This window comes from Lepidochelys kempii, chromosome 28 (assembly GCF_965140265.1).
Source record: "Lepidochelys kempii isolate rLepKem1 chromosome 28, rLepKem1.hap2, whole genome shotgun sequence".
In the NCBI taxonomy this organism is placed as follows: Eukaryota; Metazoa; Chordata; order Testudines; family Cheloniidae; genus Lepidochelys; species Lepidochelys kempii.
This window is the reverse complement of record NC_133283.1, coordinates 692,020-711,965: the sequence shown is the minus strand read 5'-3', so window position 1 is coordinate 711,965 and position 19,946 is coordinate 692,020. Positions and strand designations below refer to the sequence as shown.

The 19,946-nt window shown below is 54.7% G+C and overlaps 1 protein-coding gene across 1 annotated transcript in view; it reads right to left on the bottom strand.

Moving 5' to 3' along the window:
• The window catches only part of DNAH2 (dynein axonemal heavy chain 2), a 98,945-nt gene that overhangs the window by 55,013 nt on the left and 23,986 nt on the right, over positions 1 to 19,946 (bottom strand). Inside the window, exons 14-28 of the mRNA XM_073326794.1 lie at positions 17,842 to 18,056; positions 17,575 to 17,721; positions 15,572 to 15,728; positions 14,859 to 15,098; positions 13,503 to 13,691; positions 12,229 to 12,376; positions 11,387 to 11,579; positions 7,283 to 7,483; positions 6,247 to 6,403; positions 4,829 to 5,003; positions 3,754 to 3,917; positions 3,307 to 3,468; positions 2,772 to 2,875; positions 663 to 819; positions 138 to 220 (exon numbers count right to left, since the gene is read on the bottom strand). Coding sequence (XP_073182895.1) covers positions 138 to 220; positions 663 to 819; positions 2,772 to 2,875; positions 3,307 to 3,468; positions 3,754 to 3,917; positions 4,829 to 5,003; positions 6,247 to 6,403; positions 7,283 to 7,483; positions 11,387 to 11,579; positions 12,229 to 12,376; positions 13,503 to 13,691; positions 14,859 to 15,098; positions 15,572 to 15,728; positions 17,575 to 17,721; positions 17,842 to 18,056 — 2,492 coding nt within the window. The remainder of the gene's footprint in view (positions 1 to 137; positions 221 to 662; positions 820 to 2,771; positions 2,876 to 3,306; positions 3,469 to 3,753; positions 3,918 to 4,828; positions 5,004 to 6,246; positions 6,404 to 7,282; positions 7,484 to 11,386; positions 11,580 to 12,228; positions 12,377 to 13,502; positions 13,692 to 14,858; positions 15,099 to 15,571; positions 15,729 to 17,574; positions 17,722 to 17,841; positions 18,057 to 19,946) is intronic.

The following is a 19,946-nucleotide window of genomic DNA, read 5'->3' as shown; positions in this document are numbered from 1 at the left end:
ATAAACCCCTGGCTAACCATGGCGCCTTGTTAATGAGCAGAAGTCACCCTGCCATGCTCAGCTGCTTGTCTATCCAGGAACCCTGCCCACCACATCTCTGCGGCCAGTGCTGCACGGCAGACCTTTGGAAGCCCTACCTGAGTCGGTGGTGTCCTTTGTCCTTGTACGGCACGATATCTAGCAGCACGACATCCCAGGTCTTGGCGATGGCTTGTAGGGCCTGGGCGAAAGACAGGGATGGGCAGCATGAAATACACAGGGAAATCTTAACACAGTGGCTGGGGCTAAGGCCAGAAAGCAGAAGCCATGTGTCTAGTGTCAGAACTGAGCTGGGAGTCAGGGGGCCTGGGATCTATTCCTGGTTCCGGGCGGGGAGGGAGTCATGATTCCCAGGTTCCATTCCCAGATCTGAGATGGGAGGCTAGAAAGGAGGAGGGGAGCTGAGACCCCTGGGTTCTACTCCAAGCTCCGAGCAGGAACATATCGAATAGTGAGTGGGAGTCACGATTCCTGGCTAGATGATCGTTGGCAATCAGGACCAAATATGATAGTGGGATGGCGGTGTGGACTGTCCTGCTAAGATCTGGGCAGAGACATTCAACAGGTGCTGAAAAAGAGCCGGGGAAATGAATGAGGAAAGAGGGATGACAGACAGACTCTACCAGCTCGATAGACAGCTCTTTGGAGGCCGACGCAGAGATCTCACTGATTTTCTCCACGTGTTGATCCAAGCCGAGCTCCACAATATTCTCCAGCCTGAAATCTTCAGCATCCTGGTCAAATGTCCTGAGGACCAAGTCCTTCACCTGATCCCAATGCCTGCAGGGAAACCACCAACAGCATTAAACCAGGGAATGGACAAGCCCTCTCTGCTGATACACCAGGATCAGTTCTATCCCCTTCAATACAGAGACTTGGCCAGCCCCAAGAAAGGAAATCAGATCGCTCTCCACCACGGAAATGGAGATGTTGACATGGTCAAATGGTTGGACGTTCCGGGATAGGAAATGAGACGAGTTGGAAGGGGCCTAATGTGGATTGCTCCAACTGGAGAGAAGTTGAGGGGGTCGAGGCTACACTGATATGGGCATATTCAGCAGAGACCGGGGAGTTATATCACTTGGACGACTTCAGTGACTGTGGATGGAAGAAAACTAAGGGGGAGAGCGAAGCCTCGGTGCATGGCCCAGATATCAGCAGACCTCAAAAGATCAATCTGCACTGATATGGGATCACCAGCTTTGGAAGAAGGCTATAAATGTTGCCAACCCTGAACAGGGAAGTGGCAAGAAGGAAGGAGAAGAGTTCTATGCCCTTCAACCCCCGAGATCTCTGTTCCCAGAGCATGCAGGGAACAGCCCCCACCCCGTCCGGTACCCAGGGCCCAGCTCTGGCCCATGCACTCCCACAAGCAAAGTGAGGAGATAGAGGGGACAGATCCTCACTAAGTGGCTCTAGGGAGGCTGCATACATTTCTAGGTACTTCAGCAGCACAAAGATAAAGACAGTGAGAGGAAATTCAAAGCGGAACAACGGAACCAGTCCTGGGGAGCGAGGCTGGGAGGGACGGGGCTATCTCTGTGGACCAAAAGAGAATGCAGCAGGCTGGACTGCTTGCAGGCACCTAAGGACTGATTGGAGCACAGCTCCGAGAGCTGGGATGAAGGCGATACTGCAGCCTTAGCGGCCAATGGGTTATTAACCAGCGCTCATGTGTGGGCTTGTTTGAAGGGGGCCGCACGGCAGAACACTGGAGAAATAAGCTCTTCCTCCTTCCCAACCAATTGCGGCCTCTTTCCCACCGCCCCACGTACACACACCGCCCACCGGGTGCAGGCGTGGTGTCGTGCAGTGAATCACCTGTGTTAGGCAGGAGAGGAATTCTCCCTCGCCAGCTCGCTAATGAGCATATGTTCGTGTGGGGCTGACAAACGAGGTCAGAGTCCAGCCCCTTTGCTTTAACTCCCCAAGGAGGTGCAATAACCACATGGTAACAAACCAGCTGTGCTGGCTCAGTCCTCCAAGGAAACAGACTCCATGTATTAGCCACACAACACGCAGAACTGAGCACATGGCTAGGACACCAGGAACAGTCAATCGCAATCTAGCAGCTAGAGCTCCAGGGTTCTAATCCCACTCGGGGAGGGGAGTGGGGTCTGGTGGTTAGATCAGGGGGCTGGGAGTCAGGACGTCTGGGTTCTCTCCCTGGCTCTGGGAGGGGAGTGGGGGCTGGTGGGTTAGAGCAGGGGGGGCTGGGAGCCAGGACTCCAGGGTTCTATTCCCCAGCTGTGGGAGACGAGTGGGGTCTGGTGGTTAAAGCAGGACGTTAGGACTCCTGGGTTCTCTTTCCTAATGGTGAAGGGAAGTGTAGTCTTGGGGGGGGAGGATGCTCTCAGGACTCCGGGGTTCAATTCCCAACCCTACCACTCACTCTCTGTGATCTTGGGTACATCCTTTCTCTTCTCTGTGCCTCAAGGGAACAGCAAATTTCCCGTGTCACAGAGGGGTTGGGAAACTCCTTTCTTAAATGTGTGCTAAGGTGTGCGAGCTCCTCAGATGACAGGAGCTAAGGAAAGGCAGAGGACGATTCATTCCCGCAGTGGGATCCTGCCGCATCACACACAGATCCAGGGGCGCAGTATCCCGTATATTACTCCATGGAGGAGCAGCTTTCAGCCACTCTCCAGAGGGCAGCAGAGCTTCTCCAATGGCCCAGAAGCTTGGGCCAGCAAAGCGTGTGCAGAAGATGCCCTAGGATGAGCCATACCTACCTCTCCCGCAAGGCCGGGTTCCTGAGGTCTGAGATGAGGGGCATCGTCCTCTTAAACTGCTCAACCTTCACCTTGGAAGTCTCGATAATTTCCCAGTCCCGATCCTTTGGTTGGAAAGGAAGCAACGCCAGGTTTGGGGGGGGGCTCAGCAGGGATGAGGGAATACTCATTTCGACGGCCCCTTGACACACCTTTGCCATGCATCACACCCACCCCCCAGAACTTCTTGCACAAGTGATCACAACCCCAATGGGCTGCTCTGGGTGAGCCTCTGCACCACGTCTAATGAGGACAGGAAGTGGGGGCCCTGCAGCCGCACCGGTCCTATTGGTCCTCCCAGCACAATCCCACAGTGCCCCTCCAATGACCTCCAGCTAAGGTCTGCAGGAGCAGGGTGCAGAGCACTAGGAAAGGCCCCCTTCTCTGCTGTCCCCCAAGTGCCCCGGTTCCCCAACTGTCGCCCTCCAAAGAGCCCTTCCCATACACCACAAGGGGACCAGCAGGCAGTGCCGGGCCTGGGGAGCCTCTCTCTTACCTTGAGCTCCCGGCTCAGCTTGTTAAGCTTCCGGAAGAGTCCATAAGCCGTGGTCTCCATCACCTCCGTTTCAAGGGTCTTGAAGCTTCCTGTCTTCCACTCGTTCCAGTGGTCTTCCCACTCTTTGGTGATCTCCCACACCTGCTGCAGGTAGTCCAGCTCCTGCAGGGCACCGCACAGAGAGAGCTTAGCCACAGCTGGAAAGACACTCGGACCCACTTTCCTGCCAGTCCAGCAGGGGACCCCCTTCAGCTGGCTACGCCCCCCACTTCCCAAGCGCGGGGTAGTGCGCCGACTCTGGGGGCTGGATGTGGATTTGCTCTCAGGCAGCAGCAGTACAAGCATGATCCCTCCAACCTACCCCCGGACTGAGCCTCATCACTGCCCCCCAGGGAGGAGAGGGGAGCTCGGGCCTTGGAGGCTGCCATGCCGTGGAGGGGTTCCCACCTTCTCGAGCTTCTGCAGGTCTTTGGAAGCAGGCTGTTCAATTTTGAAGATGCCCAGGTTGGAGCGCAAGGTGCTCTCCTCATCCTTCATGGCGGCCAGCAGCTGCCGCATTGCCGCGATCTGCTCCAGGGCCGTCTCGCAGTTCACAGCGCTGGTGAATGGACCTGCGCAACAAAGAGCTCAGCGGCTTCTGCCCATGCTGCGCCACTTCTGGCTGGCTGGGCCATCGGCCAGGGACCCTTTCCCTGCGCTTGGGAGACATCAAGGGCGGCTGAACGATGAAGCGATTAGAGCATGGAAGTGGGAGCCTGGCTCTGGGAGGGAAGTGGGGTCTAGTGGTTAGAGTGGGGGGGGGAGGGTTGGGAACCAGGACTCCTGGATTCTGTCAGTGGCTCTGGGAGCGGACCGGGGTCTGGTGGGTTAGAGCAGGGGGGGCTGTGAGTCAGGACTGATGGATTCTGATCCTGGGTCTGGGAGAGGAGTGGGGTCCAGTGGTCAGAGCAGATGGAGCTGGAAGGCAGAATGCCTGGGTTCTATTCCCAGCTCTGGGAAGGTAGCAGCGTCTAGTGGGTTGCACCGGGGGCGGGGGGGGGGGGCTAAAGAGTCCTGGGTTCTATCCCCATCTGTGGGTGGGGAGGGCAGTCTGGTGGTTAGAACAAATAGGACTAGGGGGCAGGACTCCTGGGTTCTATTTCCCGGTCTGGAACAAAAGTGGGGTCTAGAGGGTTTGAACAGATGGGGCTGGGAGTCAGAATTTCTGGAACCCTACAGAGCATGGTGAAAGTCCAGCAGTGCTCAGGTTCCTGAAGGGTTGTTCAGTGAGCTGGGGAGAGGAGGTACAGGACCATGATTTACAAGAGGACTAGAAAAATTAAGGGACTTACTAGAAGGGAGGGACATTAGATTCAAACTCACTAACTGTAAATAGCTCAATCTACTGAATCAGTTTCTGCAAACCTGGCTTGTTCTCTAGGTCTCACTGAGATCTAGAAAACAAGTCAAATATGGTGCTTCTAGCACGACCAATTTTCAAGTTGACTGAGGCCTCTGTTCTGTGCATGGCACCACCACGCACCTTTGGTGCCAAAATCCTGCAGAAGGACCTGGGCCTTTTTCTTGAAGTCATCCGCAGAGTGGATCAGGCCCGTCTTGAATTTCTCCTTGTGTTTCTTTAGCATGACATCGCTCTCCTGAATGCACTGCTGGAAGGACAGCCACTCAGAGTTGAGAACTCCCAGCGTCTGCAGCACCTGGGACAAGGGAGAGGGAGAAAGACGAAAGTTGTGTTATCCCTCCAAGATTATCATGGCTTCAAGGAGAAGGCTGGGCATGGTGAGGTCCAGAAATGTGGCTAGGATAAATAGGAACCTCCTCCCCTCCTACGGCACAGGGATCTCATCAATTTCCCTGGAGCTGGGCAGGACTCAGGTAATTTCTACAAGTCCTCATTCATCGAAATCTCTGCCAGTTACGGTAAAAGCTTTTTTATCCAGCATGTTGGGGGAACGAGGGGTGCCGGTAAGTGAAAAATTCCGATGAACTAAGTGGGAGGGAGTTTGGGTGTGGGATGGGGTGCAGGGAAGGAGTTTGGGTCAGGAGGGGGCTTGGGACAGGGAGTTGGGTGCAGGAGGAGTTTTGGGATGCCAAATCCAGGGGGCGCTCACCTCGGGCAGCTCCCCGCAAGCAATGACCTGTCTCAGCTGCTCCTAGGCGGCGGCACGGCAGGCGGCTCTGCGTGCTGTCTCCACCCAAAGGCACTGCGCCCGCAGCTCCTCTTGGCCGCAGTTCCTGGCCAATGGGAGCTGTGGAGCCAGCGTTCAGGGCAGGATGGGGGCAGTACAGAGCCGTCTGCCGCACCTCGGCCTAGGAGCAGCCGGGACAGGTTGTCACTTGCGGAGAGCCAGGTAGGGAGCCTGCAGACCCCGCACCAACCAGATTATAAAGCGGACTTTCAATGAAGATTTGACCAGGAGGGGATTAAAGATTATTAACCACACAACCGGTGCAGCACAGCGGTGGCACACCGGCCACAAACTCCCTGGGGACAGGCAGCAAAGAAGAAGGGGTGGCTGGAGCTGTCTTTGGAGAAGGGGTTGGGAGCCAGTGACGCTGGGGGTGTGGCATGAGCTGGGGCACAGAATGGGCAGAGAAAAGGGAGGGGCGGGCAAATGGAGCAGGGGGTTGGAGGGAGGGAGATCACAGGGGTAGACGGGCCAAAGAGGCTGAGCAGAGGAAGGGAATGGGGATGAGATCCCGGAGGGAGCAGGTGGGAGATGATGGGGGAGAGGAGAAAGTAGAGCTGGACATCTGGGAATTCACAGCAGGGATCTGCAGGGATGGAGGCTACATGACCTCCTTTGCCTGGATGGAGAGAAGGGCTCAGATCCTCAAAGGGATATATGCTCCTAATTCCCACAGAAGTTAGGTGCCTAAAACCCTTTGGGGTCTGGGTCAGCATGGCAGGGGCCACTCAGGGTCCGCGTCCATACTTACCCCCTCGTCCACGGCCACTTCGTATTTCTCCAGGATGGCAAACTGCTCGTGGATGGGCGGGATCTGCCCCTCTAGCTTCGGCAGCTCGTGCTGCAGGGTGTCCAGGAGCTGCAGGCTTTGGCCCAGTTCCTCCAGGGTCTGCGGAGGCCGGCTGATTCTGTGGGCCAGAGCGGGGAAGAGACCGAGTGAGACAGGACTGGGTCAAATGACGAGGGCTCTCTTGTGCCTGCGCTGGAAGACCCAGGGCAGCCTGTTATGCCACGCTCTCCACAGCTGCTCTGCTCGGGGAAAGATGTTTGACACCCCATGGCAGGACTGACACTGCGAGCCATTGAGGCCAGGGCCTAACCCTGTGGAACACTGGTCCTCTCCATGGGCGCCAGCAAGGGGTCCAGTCCAAGCCACGGTGGGGGCCCTATTTAACAGCAAGGTTCTGCTCTGGGCAGGGGCACTCCACACGTAAGCTGACAAACCTCGGAACCACAGAAGGGGTGAGATCAGGCCCGGAGAGGGGATGTCTCTGGGGTTTTGCTATTTTCCCAGCTCTGTTACTCTCAAGTGCTTTAAGAGTAAAATCACTGTGGTTAAGAAGTTCCTCTGCTGAGCCCGTGTTCCTCGCTTTCCTGCCACGTTTCTCTCTGAAGGGGTTAAACTAGAAGCCCAGAATGCCCCCTAGATGGGGCTTTGCAGGACGGGAGGGCTTGGCTGGACAACGGCATCCCATGTCCCAAGAAAGAGCATCAGACAGGGCCCGAGAATCCCAGAGCTAGAAACAGTGACTAGACTCTACCCAGACCCAGCTGGCATGGAAGCACGTGGGACCCAGAGATGGTGACTGTATAGTGGGTAACTGGGCCAGTCTGTAACAGGAGAACTCGCATCAGTGGGGAGAAGGGAAGGCCAGAGGAGAACCTGCCCAGGGAGAAGGGCATGGCCCTGGGCTGTCTCTGCCCCAACCAGCTGGGGCGTGGGGTACAGGTAATGGGGCAGGAAGGAGGGGGCAACATGATCTCTGCCTGTCCAGGGAAGGCCTCACTTCTCAGCATTCTCCTGGAGGTAGGTGTACAGCTCCTGCAGCCGGGTACTGGCCATCTCGTTCAGCAGGTTGGTGAGCTTGTTCTGCCACTCGTTGCAGTGCTGGACCACGGAGAACTTGAGGTGGGAGCAGTCGAGCAACACAAACTGGATGCTCAGCACCGTCTCCTCCTTCTGCACATTGTTGGCCACCTCCATGTACCTGCCATGCACATACACAGACAACTGCTCAGTGCAGAGCAGGAGGGCTGAGCTCTCCGCCGCAACGAAGAACCCCGGGGGACTCTCTGCATGGAGATGACTAGTTGGGATTAGTTCCTTCACTGGAGACACTTGAATTCACACAGAATGGATCAGAGGAGAGAGCTCGTCAGATCTTTCCCACCTGAGCTGGAGGTGCCTTGTGGAAAACCAGTATGGCACTAGGGGGCGCGGTGCTGCAGGGAGCTCGCTCTCTCCTCGCAGTCAGTGCTGATGCCAGTGCCCCAGGATAACGCTAGGGGGCGCTGTGCTGGAGGAAGCAGGTTGAATGGGCCCCTAGGGGGTGCTGTTCCCTCAGAGGCAAGGCTGACACCAGTGCCCCAGCATGGCACCAGGGGGCGCTGTGCTGCAGGGAGCTCTCCTTGCAGTCAGGGCTGACGCCAGTGCCCCAACATGGCACTAGGGGGCACTGTGCTGCAGGGCGCAGTGGAGTTAACTCAGTAGCCGAGTTCTCCGTTTTCACCCAGTACGGCCCCCCCAAACTCCTGCCTGGTGCTAGGAGATGCCGTTTGTTGTATGAGCCATGATACAGAGGCCATGCACCCTCATGCTCATTAAAGACCACCTGGGCTTATTGGGAAATCAACAGCATTTGTAGCTCCCAAGTGAGCAGGGTGGAGCCAGGCCACAGGTTTGGGGACCGGGGGACCACAGTGAGATTGACGGCTGCCATGTGCGGGTTCACCAGCGCAGCTCCATGCCTAGCTGCAAACTGTCCAAGTCTCCTGCTATGCCAAGGGGCCTCCTGTTTACAACCAAAAACCTCCCGACTCATGAATTAATGTCATCTCCCGCATGAAACAGCGTCCATTGATGCCAACTTCAAAATTCAGCTACATTACCCAGGATTGCATGCATCAGCCACACATGTGCACCAGCATAGGCCGCAGAGCTATGGGCACCCGACCCCTTTATGGCCAGGCCAAACTCGAGTGGAGCTGCGGCCCTGTGCCAGGTCACAAGACCATTCACTCAAATTTGTCCTGGCTGCCATCTCAAATCTCCTTGAAATGACTCTGAAAATGTTGGTCAATATGCCTAGATGGCAGCATTTACTACTTCCAAGCCATCCCTAGCCCTTTGTGCTTTAACCCTCGTGCCAGTCTGGTGTCCTAGCAACCTGATGATTCCCGGGGAAGGTGATGACCCATAATGCATCTGACCAATTGTGCAATGCTATCCCAATCCTTCCTGAACCCTGCAGTGACCAGTTGATGCCCTGATCAGAACTGATCACTAGTGTCATTCCTTACATTTCTTCCCTAACTCACAGGTGCTGTCGTGTAATCTACGTGGCGTAAATCTATTGAGTTGAGTTAGGCTCTAGATTAACCTATCAACCAGGGCTAGATTCCAAAAGGGACACAACTGAATCTAGAGGAAATAGATTTAGTACATTTTATCAACGAGATTAGATTTTAGATTTGATCAGAGATTCGTGGAATATAATCTCATCCAGCATCCGGATTCGATCCAATGTAGTAGACAGAACACTTGGATAAAGAAAGCCTAATTGCAACCAAGAGCAGCCCCCTGGGACTCAGTGTGAGATACTGACGTTGCCTCAGGCAAAAGAAGCATTTAATAAAGGAGCAGGGAATGTTTCATGGCGATGCAAGAGGAGCAACCGCTATTAGGAAGGAGAAATTCGCTCCCTCCAAACGATTTGTTAATTGAAACGTTTTTATTTCTTTGCTCCTGACTCATCCAAGTGAGGCCAGCAGGTGGAGGACAGTTCCAGCCCCGAGGGATCTTACTAAATCTTCCTGACTGTTCCATTAATTAATTCCCTGTCTACAGGTCACTGGAAACACGAAGCCAAACTTTATTAAACAAGGAAACCAAAAATGGCCCCAGAAGAGCCAGATGAGGGGCAGAGGCAGAGAGGGGCACCCGGCTCCAGAGAACAGGCAGAGATGGATGGGGAGGCAGCGTCCCTCCCACCGTTCTCTAGTTTTGGATCCAAATTTGCCTCCATCCTGCACTGAGCCTGAAAACTGTGTGTCAAATGCTGAGTCAGCATAGCACACGGGACGGAAAAATGCAGCTGGTGCTAAAGAAATTAATCCTGCATCACTCCTTTGAGCAGCTGGTTTTCAAGTGTACCTCGTTCTGGGTCTTTGTTCCACCTTCTGGCTCACAACTGGGCCGTGCCAAGGTGGGGGGCACGGATCACGCTGTGGAATCTCTCTTTCTGGTGCTGCTATAAACAGCCCTCAAAAGGCTTTCGGGGCTTTAATGGTAAATTTTTCTATGCACTGTTGAAACACATTTGAGGAAGTGGAGAGTAGAAAGCCCATAAGCAGCCTTGTAAACTAAAGTATTCCACAGGCAAAAATGCAATTGGTTTAGGGAGCGGTTATACTGTAATAACAGCTGACTCCAGGGCTCTGCTCACAGCACGGCTCTCTCCTGACCTGCTTACAGCATGATTCCATTGCTAATCATTTGTTATCTTCCTTCGGAGACTGAGGAAAGCAAACCAGAACTGTCAACCCACATACAGGCCTTAACTGCGTGAGTGCCCGATCTCACGGCTGGAACCTCTATCCACCCTCAAGCCTTTAGTGCTTTTCCTCCATCCCAAAGCGCTTTACAAAGGAGGGCAGCATCTTTATCCCCATTTTCCAGATGGGGAAACCGAGGCAGAGAGGTGACCTGACTTGCCTGAGGGCGCCCAGAAGGCTAGTAACAGAGCTGGGAAAAGAACCCAGGTCTTGTGAGTCCCAATCCGGTGCCCCATGCACCACAGAAGAAAGGCTTCCGATCCCATTTACCAAATCCCCTAAGCCAGCCACTTGTAGCTTACAGAGCTCTCAACGCGATGCCTGCAGGGAAGCTATAAAAAGGATCTGATTGTCTGTGTTTCTCTGACTCTTAAAAAAAAATAAAATTGCTTGCGACATTTGCATGTAAACAGAATTTTGCTTTCTTAAGAATTCAGCTGCTCCTGCTGCTTCCTCTCCCGTTCACACAGAGCTGAAAGCTAGCCACCTCCAGGGAGGGGCACGGCACCGGTTTACCAGCACACACAGCGGTGTGCCATAACACTTTCCAACAGGAAGTGCAGGCAATACCTCTGCGGTTGAAACAGCAGGGGAGATTTAGGGAGGCAGAATGGAACCGCTGGAGTTGGGAACGGGCCAGCACACTGAGGTTAATGCCCTAACTCTTGGGAAAGGTACCAGGAAATCTTTAATGACCACAAGCCGTCAGAGCTTTAGCTTTATATTGGAGCTGAAATCTCGCCTCCCGCACGGCGTGTCCCTAGCACTATGCTGGGGGGGATTGGAGTCAGTGCTGATTTGTAGGGGAAAGGCCCACACTGCTCCCTGCAACACCACACCCCTGGCACCTCACAGGGATCAGTGCTGTCTATGGGGAGAGCACCCCCTACCTACCAACCCACCCACCCACCCACACTGCTCCCTGGCACCTCACAGGGATTAGTGCTCTGTGGGGAGAGCGCCCCCTACCCACCAACCCACACTGCTCCCTGCAACACCGCACCCCTGGCACCTCACAGGGATCACTGCTGTCTATGGGGAGAGCACCCCCTACCTACCCACCCACCCACACTGCTCCCTGGCACCTCAAGGGGGTCCCTACCGGCCCACCCACCCTGCTCAGCAGGACTCTGATTTTCCTTGGGGTCTCACATTTAATATTAAACAGGCCGGGCCCGACTTAGCTTGTGAACTCTGTCCATTTCAGAAGGGTAAGAGGGCGGACTTCCCTGAATCTGAAGGGTCTTGGCCCTCATCCTTACTGGTACAAGAGACCCGTCTGTTTAATGAAGGGCATTGCAGGATTCGAGCATCCATGGACACAGGTCCTCCCTTACCGAGCAGTGTCCGCATCGAAGGAAGACACGAGTGGGTTGAGGTGCCGGTAGCGGTTAATGAAGGAGTCCTTGTTGACCTCCCAGATCTCACGGTACACATCCCAGGTCTTCAGGTATGCCTGGAGGTGCATGGCGTTTGCTTGCATACCACCACTGATCAGTGCCTGGATTTTCTTGATATCTTCATCACGCTCTGAGTGTGGAGGGAGGACAAACAGAATGGTGATCAGCTGTTTCGATGCCCAAACAGCCAGTCCTAGTCAATCAGAACCCCTTGCTTCTCTTCCGTGCTGGTTTTGCAAAGCCTCACCAGTCCCCTGGGAAATATTGTCCCTATGTTAGAAGGGGAGGAAACTGAGGCACAGAAAGGGGAAATGACTTCTAGGGGGTTGGGTGTACACAGGCAGGAACTCGTTCCATGACAGATGCAGGCTATACTCAGGCAGTGTCTGTCTAGACTCAACATGTGACTCGCAGTAGCTGCTAAGCCAGCTACCAAGTGCCACAGTGTTAGTGGCAAGGAAACTGAGCTAAGGGGGAATGACAGCTGAATACCAGGCTGGGGAATCGTCTCCTCCAGGGATAGGGTGGGAGAAAGGATCCAGCCAAGTTACCGCAGCCGGTTCGTTGTGGTCTGAACACAGAGGGTATCACTACACTGGGTTTTCAATCCCACAGCGGTGAGACTCAGAGCCCGGGTCTACCCAGGAAGTGCCTGAACGTGGGGCTGCAGGGAACAAGACAGTGTGGATGCACAACTCGGCAAGGCAGCTGCAGACTCCTTTAGCCTGAGCTGCAGGGCCCCCACAGGGAGCGTGTGAGTGCAGGGGCGGTCTCCTTACCCACGAGAACCGAGATGGGATCGCGGAGGAATCTGCGTTTGGTCAGGATCTCCGGCAGGTGGCGGAAGACAGAGATGCTGGTGATGAGGTGGCTGCTGATGTCATTGACCATATTCGCGAGCTGGGCCAGAGTTGGGGAAAACTCCACCTGGAAACACAAAACAGCGGGTCCAGTAGAGAGAGGAACCCAACCCAGAAGAGAGGCAACAACTGCTCAGCGAACACAAACCGATCCACGGGGTGAGCACTGGAAAATCTATTCCATTCCCACATCTGCAAAAGCCCTTGCAGTGGCAGGCTGCAAGATACTGGACCTGAAAATCCCACCATTCCGATTTCCATCTTGCTACCCCCTTCCTCACCTCGCTCCCACACACAGCAGTTGGACTGGGAGATTTGGCCTGTAACCTCTAACAGCTCTGCTTGGGGCAAGACCAGGGCAAAGGTGGCTTAAAGCCACCTTTACGGGCCTCTCGTTCCTGGGGCTGATTTGCACTGGCTCGTATTTCCAACACAAGACTCAACAAAGCCACAGTAGTGGTCAAAGGCACCACAGGCCCGTGCTGCCAGCCAGGAAGAGCTAGGACAGGCCACAGTGATGATCGAGCCATGCTCCCTTCTCCCCTGGCCACCCCCCATGCAGCACAAGCCCTTCTGCAGCTGCTTGGTGCTGCTCTGGCACTAAGGTCAGCTTGCCCGGCTCTGAGGGTCTGTCTACACTGCAGTGGAGAGGTCTGACTGCAGCACGTGTAGACAGACCCGAGCTAGCTTTGATCGCTCCAGCTAGCTCGGGTAACAACAGCAGGGAAGCTATGACAGCGCAGGCAGCTGTCACCTGTGGATTTACCCAGGGTCCTGGGGGGGTGGGATTAGCTCACGCAGCTGCCCGTTGAGGGAGAAAGAAAAGCAAGAAGGTAATCAGACAGCCGTGATTTTAAGGTCAAATATCTTGTCCTGGACAAGGCTTGAAGTGAATAATTTATCCTGGCACGACTGAGCAACTGGGAATCCCAGCCTCCCAGCATTCATTTCTGACCCTGATGGCATGCGTAATATTGGCTCTGAACTCTCTCCCCGGTCCTGGGTCGAGCTGTGCTTTGGCGGGGACACGAATTCAGGACTGACCACAGCAAGCCCCAGACCTAGAACCATTTTCAATTCCTGCCTTAACCCCTCCCCGACATGCTGCTAATTCCTGGCTGGGACCTTGGGGCAGGGCTCAGCTGGGTGTCTGAGGGCTGCAGTGGACTGGAAGCTGTAGTGGAAGGGCTCACCTGTGCAGATGGCGCCGGGTAGTTGTCCTGCAGGATCACCTTGACCCTGAACAGGGGGTTAGGCATAGTCTTGCCATCTCCATTGATGGCCTTGGAAAGTTCCAGTAGGGACCATTTGACATTGAGCCTGAAGGCCTCTTCCATCATTCTGTTCATCTTGATGGTGTAGGCCATCCAGTACTGCTGCACCTGAGGGGAGAGACAAGCCAGCTGAGAAAGGCAGCGTAGACAAGGAGGAGCCACCAGAGCGAGGGGCAGCCAGGATAAAAGACAGTGAATGCTGCAGAACTGTGCTCCTGGCTCCGGCCACTGGCCCTTCTGGCTGCAAAGGTGACCTTCGCTACGTGACCCAAGTAGCTCCTCGGTCTGTCCAGATTTAACTATTTCACTGCCACTCATTTGGGTAGAAGCAACCAGGGAATGTCCTACTCTGTTGTTGGAAGTAGTACCAGATGCTGGGGCACTGGGCCAGGGTAAAATAGAGCAGATAGATGCTGGCATGATTTGCTGGGGGCAACTCAACCTCCTCCTCCCTAATCTAATGTCACCTCATGCCATGCCCAGAGGGGCCGTATGCCCACAACTTGCTGCAGAAAGAAACTGAGGGCCACAGAACTTAAGCCCTAAGGGCCTGCTGTATATCACAGATCACTACATTTCACCCAGTGCCCTTATACCGAGTTAGACTAAAGTACCTCAGTCTTTGTAAGACTAAACTGTTGGGCCCTACAGGGAGAAAACGGGCAAGACCGACGAGCCAGCCATGTCCAAAGCCCCTGCGACGACTAGGAACTGACTAGGTGAGGCATGTCCAGATGATCTCAGCAGGCAATCCATGCCCCAACCTACAGAGGATGCTAAAAACGCCAAGGTCCTTGCCAATCTGACGTGGGGGGGGAAATTCCTTCCTGACCCCAAATCTGGTGATTGGGGGGGCACTGAGCAGGTGAGTTAGACCCACTGGCCAGGCAGCTAGAGAGAGGATTCTCTGGACCACCAGAGAGCACCGGCCCTGTGTCCCATCTCTGGCTGTGGCCGAGCTCTGACGCTTCAAAGGCAGAAAAAGAACCCAGAATACCTCTATGACCTGGGCCCTGACCCTTCAGTGCTGCTGGGGAGGCGGTGGTGAGGGAGGGAGGCAAGTGAATGGAGTCAGGTAGATAGGTGGGTGGGCAGGGTCAGCTGTTGGAGAAGAGGGAGAAGTTGCAGGTGGCAGAAGAAGGTCTCTGAGAACACAGGTTCTTACACACAGGTCTCCTGACAGAATCAAAACCAAGCACTGCATGCTGGGACCTGCTCCAGGAGGCGGACAGAGCACGGCCTGCTGGGAGCTGCCTGGCCCGGCCCTGGCCTTACCTCGGCGCTATCGTGTTTGAAGACTTCATAGGTTTGCCGCATGATGCTGGTGACCTCCTCGTGGATATCCATCAGCTTCTGCTGCACCCAGGCACGGTGCTCCTTCTGGTCCTCCTCAAACTCCAAGTCGTTGTAGACCCGCTTGCCGGTGATCCGCACCAGCAGTGCCTCGCTGATCTGCTGGGCACTGCGAGCGATGGCCAGGGTGGCTGCCTTGTATTCGTTCACAATGGTCTGCACCTGAGGGCCAGTGGCCGCAAGGCAGGCTCAGGGCAGGGAGCACTCTGATCAGGCACCTTAGGGCCCCAGGGTTTGACTGAGGTGAAACTGACCAGCTACGGCTCCACCTGGGTGAGGCAGGCATGAGGCTGAGGGGTGGGAGGCTCTCCCTTTGCTCCCCACCTGGATCCTGGGGGCAGAGAGGGTTCCCTGTCTCTATCTCTTCCTCACTCCCTAACCGGGGGGTGTTGTCTGCCAGGCTGGGTTCTCTGCTCCCTACCTCCAGAGACGCGTATTAAGCAGAGAACACCCATGTTCGGACTTTCTCCCACTACACCTAAGCCTAGGCAGACTGAGCAGAGTACAGATCAATGGGATGCCGGCAGCTGGAGACCCCTTAACCATCTGCTAATTGAGATCTCTGTGGAGGAAGGATGGAGCCTTGGGGCCGGCTAGTCGGGCGTGGGGGCCACGGAGGTCAGAGGAAAGCTCACCTTGCTCGCGTGCAGTCGGCACTCACTGATGAAGGTAGCACTGGCCCCTTTCAGAGACCAGTGCAGCTTCTTCAAGCCGGGCTGGATCTTCCTGTCCAGGTATCGGATCCGCTCCTTGAACAAGGCCCTCTCCTCTGGGGACAGCATAGAAATGATCCTAAGGGGGCACGGAGGGCGAGACGAGTCAGGCTTCCAGCCTCGTCAGCAATTCAGATCTATGCAGTGCATTCCTCCCACCAATCCACAGAACGGGCCTGTCTCCAGACAGGTCAACGGTGAGTCCCCAAAAAGGATACGAGGCTGGGAAAACAGGTCGACAAAGCAAGCGCAGAGACGTGGCCATGCTCGGTCTGTAAAAGGGATGGGTGTGGCACATGCTGGTGCGATCAGTCTGGCTCCATGGATCGGGCCCTTGATAGGTACATGCAGCAGTGCGTCCTCAGGGACCGACCACTGGACTTGGATTCCGGAGACCTGGGTTATATTTCCAGCTCTACTGCTGGGTGACCTTGGGCAAGTCACTTCCCCTCCCCGGGCCTCTGTTTTCCCATCTGTAAAATGGGACTGACCTCCTTTGTAAAGCACTTTGAGAGGTACTGATGAAAAGAGCTAGGGATTAATATTATTACAGATCAGCTGAAAGGATGTTCCAAAGGAGGCCGCCACTCTCCTCAGTCACTAGGGACAGGCCAAGAAGTTACAAGCTCAAAGATGCAGCTGGCACGGTCTGGGAGGTGCTTGGAAAGACAGACTGGGCCAGGCTGAGACCAGACCCCAGTCTGACCAGGACGGTTTGGGGGGGTGGAATTCTGCCCCTGTCCCAGCCCGGGAAGATGCGGATCACCCAGTTACATCTGTTCCAACCCAGCTGAGTCCTGAGTGCCACAAGCCAGCATGACACAAACACTCTCCCTCTTCGGTCATGTTAAAAATACACTTGCCAAAACGAACCTGTTTCAAGCAACACTTTCTCTGCAGAAAAACACCCCCACGTCACACTTTTAAAAATACCGGAGCAAAGCAAAGAGAAACCCTTCCCCACCCCCACCAGTTTAGTCATGAGACAGCTCACTCGTTCCCTAGCATTTCTTCAACTGATGGTGGTACCAGACCGGTAGTAGTGAAGACTGACTCACTGTGCGTCCCCCACGCAACCTCCCCCCAAAACACACACACTCCCCCAACCGATGGGCCTCGGCTCTTCTCTGGAGGGACCTGCTCTCGCAGGGAGAGGGAGTTCCGGCTGCCAACACGGGGGCCAATCAGCGTCAATTATCCGAGTGGGTTTTGTGATGGGGACATCTGTTCTGCTAAGAACTGGATTCAGATCCCATCCCCCTTCAATTCATTTACACGGGAAGCCCCAAATGGGCCACACATGGAAATGACTTTCAGTCACTGCTGAAATATAGAGACTAAAGGGTTTACACTTGACTGCTTAAGTGGGCCGAGCTACCCACCTAGCTGGACCCTGGTCCCCACTGTGGCTGGGCCCTTTGAACAGATATTAGAGGAAATCAGGCTTCTCTGGTTTTCCAATTCTCACCAAAACCAGCGAAATTCTGAACAGAGTTGGGGCCTGGCTGGAGCTGTGGGGATGAGAAGGCTGGCCAGCATGGAGGGGTGAGGGGCCCGGCTGAGGAAGGGCTAGCCGGAGTGGGGTGAACAGCCCACTAACCCTCACCCTGAGGTCCCTGCCTCATTCCTGTTTCCAGAATGACTCTTCTCCCCTCCCCAGGCCTCTGTGAGGTCACTGCCTCACCCTTGTATCCTGAGTAACGAAATGGGGATTTGAGTGAAATCTGATTTTCCCCCAAACCAATGGGGTCCTGCTCACCGATGCCTAGAACAACAGGTAGGTGACAGGCTCTGTGTCCCACTCCCAATCGTCTGCGGATACATACATGATGCCATACAGAGCTTAGGCCCTGTCTAGGAAAGCTGAGAAGGATCTGACCTGGAGCCTGCTGAGAACCAGCAATGGAGGGGCAGGGATGGCAAACCTGTTATAGTCCCGGGCAACCAGGAGCAGATTCTCACGGAGGTTTCGCAGATCCTCCTTCCTGTCATAAACTTCCACCACGTAGTGGGGTATCTCAAAGAGCAGCCTCTCCCAGTAATGGATTTCCACAAATAATTTCAGCAAGTCCCTGCAAAAGAAAGCACAGGAAAGCCAGCTGTTGTGAAAAGTCTGTCTCACCCAGCACCAGCCTGCAGCAGCCACGGAGGCTGCCCTGCGCAGAAGAGAGTGGCAGGCCAGTCCCGCTTACTTGTCAAAATTAATGTCCAGCATGCCACTCTTCTCAGTGCTGAGAATCAGGAGGGGGGTGTCCAGGCGTTTCAGGCTGTCTTTGTCCAGGGTTTGCGTCCACTCCTGGAAGGTCTTCCTCTCAATCTCGTCCATGGCCTGGACAAGCAGCTGATAGGCCTGAAAGCTCTCTTCCCCGGTCCCAATGTGGGGCATGAAGTGGGCATTGGAAAGACACTGCAAGGCAGACGGAGAACTCCAGCCAGTGTTTTTACTTGCACTGGGGAGGAACTGGGGGGAGCACATTTTGCATAGGAGGGACAGAGGACATTAGCTAGGAAGAGGGTTAATGGGGGCAGATACTGCACCGCAATCCTGACTAGCAGCCTTACTCCTCCCCACTGCTATTCCAGTCCTGAAATCCACTCAGCTCCGCTGATGTCCCTCATTCCTGACACTCACTGCCCCCACCCCCCTGCTACTGCAACTCTGGACAACACACACAGACACAAACACCTACCTCTGCTGATGCCCCTCAGTCCCCACTCACAGCCCCTTGCTGTCCCAGCCCTGCACTCCCCAAACACGGCTAGGTCATTAGCTGACTGCTTGGTGAACAAGTGAAATCCGAAGATAAAATTCTCACTGGACATTCAGCTCTTTCAGACCAGCGCGATAAAGAAACCAACGCATGCACACATGGAGCCGTTCGTTCATCCAACAAAACAAACAGCATTAGGGCAACCAAAAGCAATTGACGAGTGAGCGGCAGGGCTGAGTCAGAGCTGTGCTTGGAGGTGCCCTCTTTCAGAGGAGATGCAAAATGAGAGTTGTGACCCTGGAGTTCTCCCTACTCAAGCTCCCCGCCCACCTCCTCTCGCCCTGCTTGTTCCCCTCTTCCTCACTGGACTCTCAAGGGGTAACAGAAGAAACTGAGGAAGGTGGAGGCTGCATGACCCCTATATAACTACAGCCCCAATTGGGATGCCCCAAGGAAGTGTTCTTGAGGCCCTAGCCGTCTCTACTCGCTAGGGAGTTCCAACGCTGTGCAGAGCCCAGCACAGAAGCGGGAATATGTAGAGGGCACTGGGTAGAAAAGTGAGTCCTGGCCAAATGCCAGCCTCGGTGACTCCTACTGTAATTTCAGCCAGCCAAGGGCTTCTCCTTTGCGTCCTGTTTTAAACTGCTGAGCAGCAATACTGTTGAACAGCGATTGTGTCCCACGCCAGGGGCAGCTGCATGTCAGTGCTGGGTTAGCTACCCCTGTGCAACACTGGTGTGTGGCTGGCAAACTCCTGCAATGCTCCACCCCAAGGGAAACTGCCTTTCCATGGTGTGTTAAGTGATCATTGCAAGTCTATAGCTTGTAAAGTGCTTTGAGATCCTTCAAAATGAGAAATAGGAGCAGGAGGTATTTCTACAATCAGTTCCTGCGTACCCACCAGAGCGACGTGCTGGGGCTGGTGCAGCCCGTGATTGTATGACTAACCCCTAATGCAGGGCAGAGAGACATGAGCCATGAGGTGTTTGCCAGACAGAAGAGAGGTGAGCCCCAGAATGCCGAGCCCTGGGCTGGGCAGGTAGGAAAGGCAGAGGTGATTTTCAGACCTAGATTTGGCAGTTGCAAGCCTGCACATACTGGAAGTTTTGTGATTGATGCTGAAAATGCTGTTTTGTTGTTACACAACGTAGAATTAAACCTGTCAAAGGAACTCACTGACAGAGAATGTTATTGAGGCAAAGAGTCAAAAACAGATGAGGTAGTTAGATGAATAAAAACAACATCTGCCACGACAATTGCTTGGGCAGAAATTCCAAGTCTTCAAGATACCAGGAGGAAGGGGGTCCCCGGCGGAGCGTCAGGATGGCTTCAAACATACATGTGTCTGTGCCCACACACGCACTCCCCCAAGCAACACAGGATAGTGCTGGCCTGAAACGGGGTGGCATGTTACTCCTGGAAGCAGTAGGTGTTGGCCCCTGTCGGAGGCAGGGATATCCGACGAGATGAACCATTTGTCTGGGTCGGTGCTGTGTGAAGGCAGGGATACCACACTACACAGACCAGTGATCTGACCCGATGCATCAGGAAGGCAGGGCTACTGGGCGAGATGGGTACATTGGTCT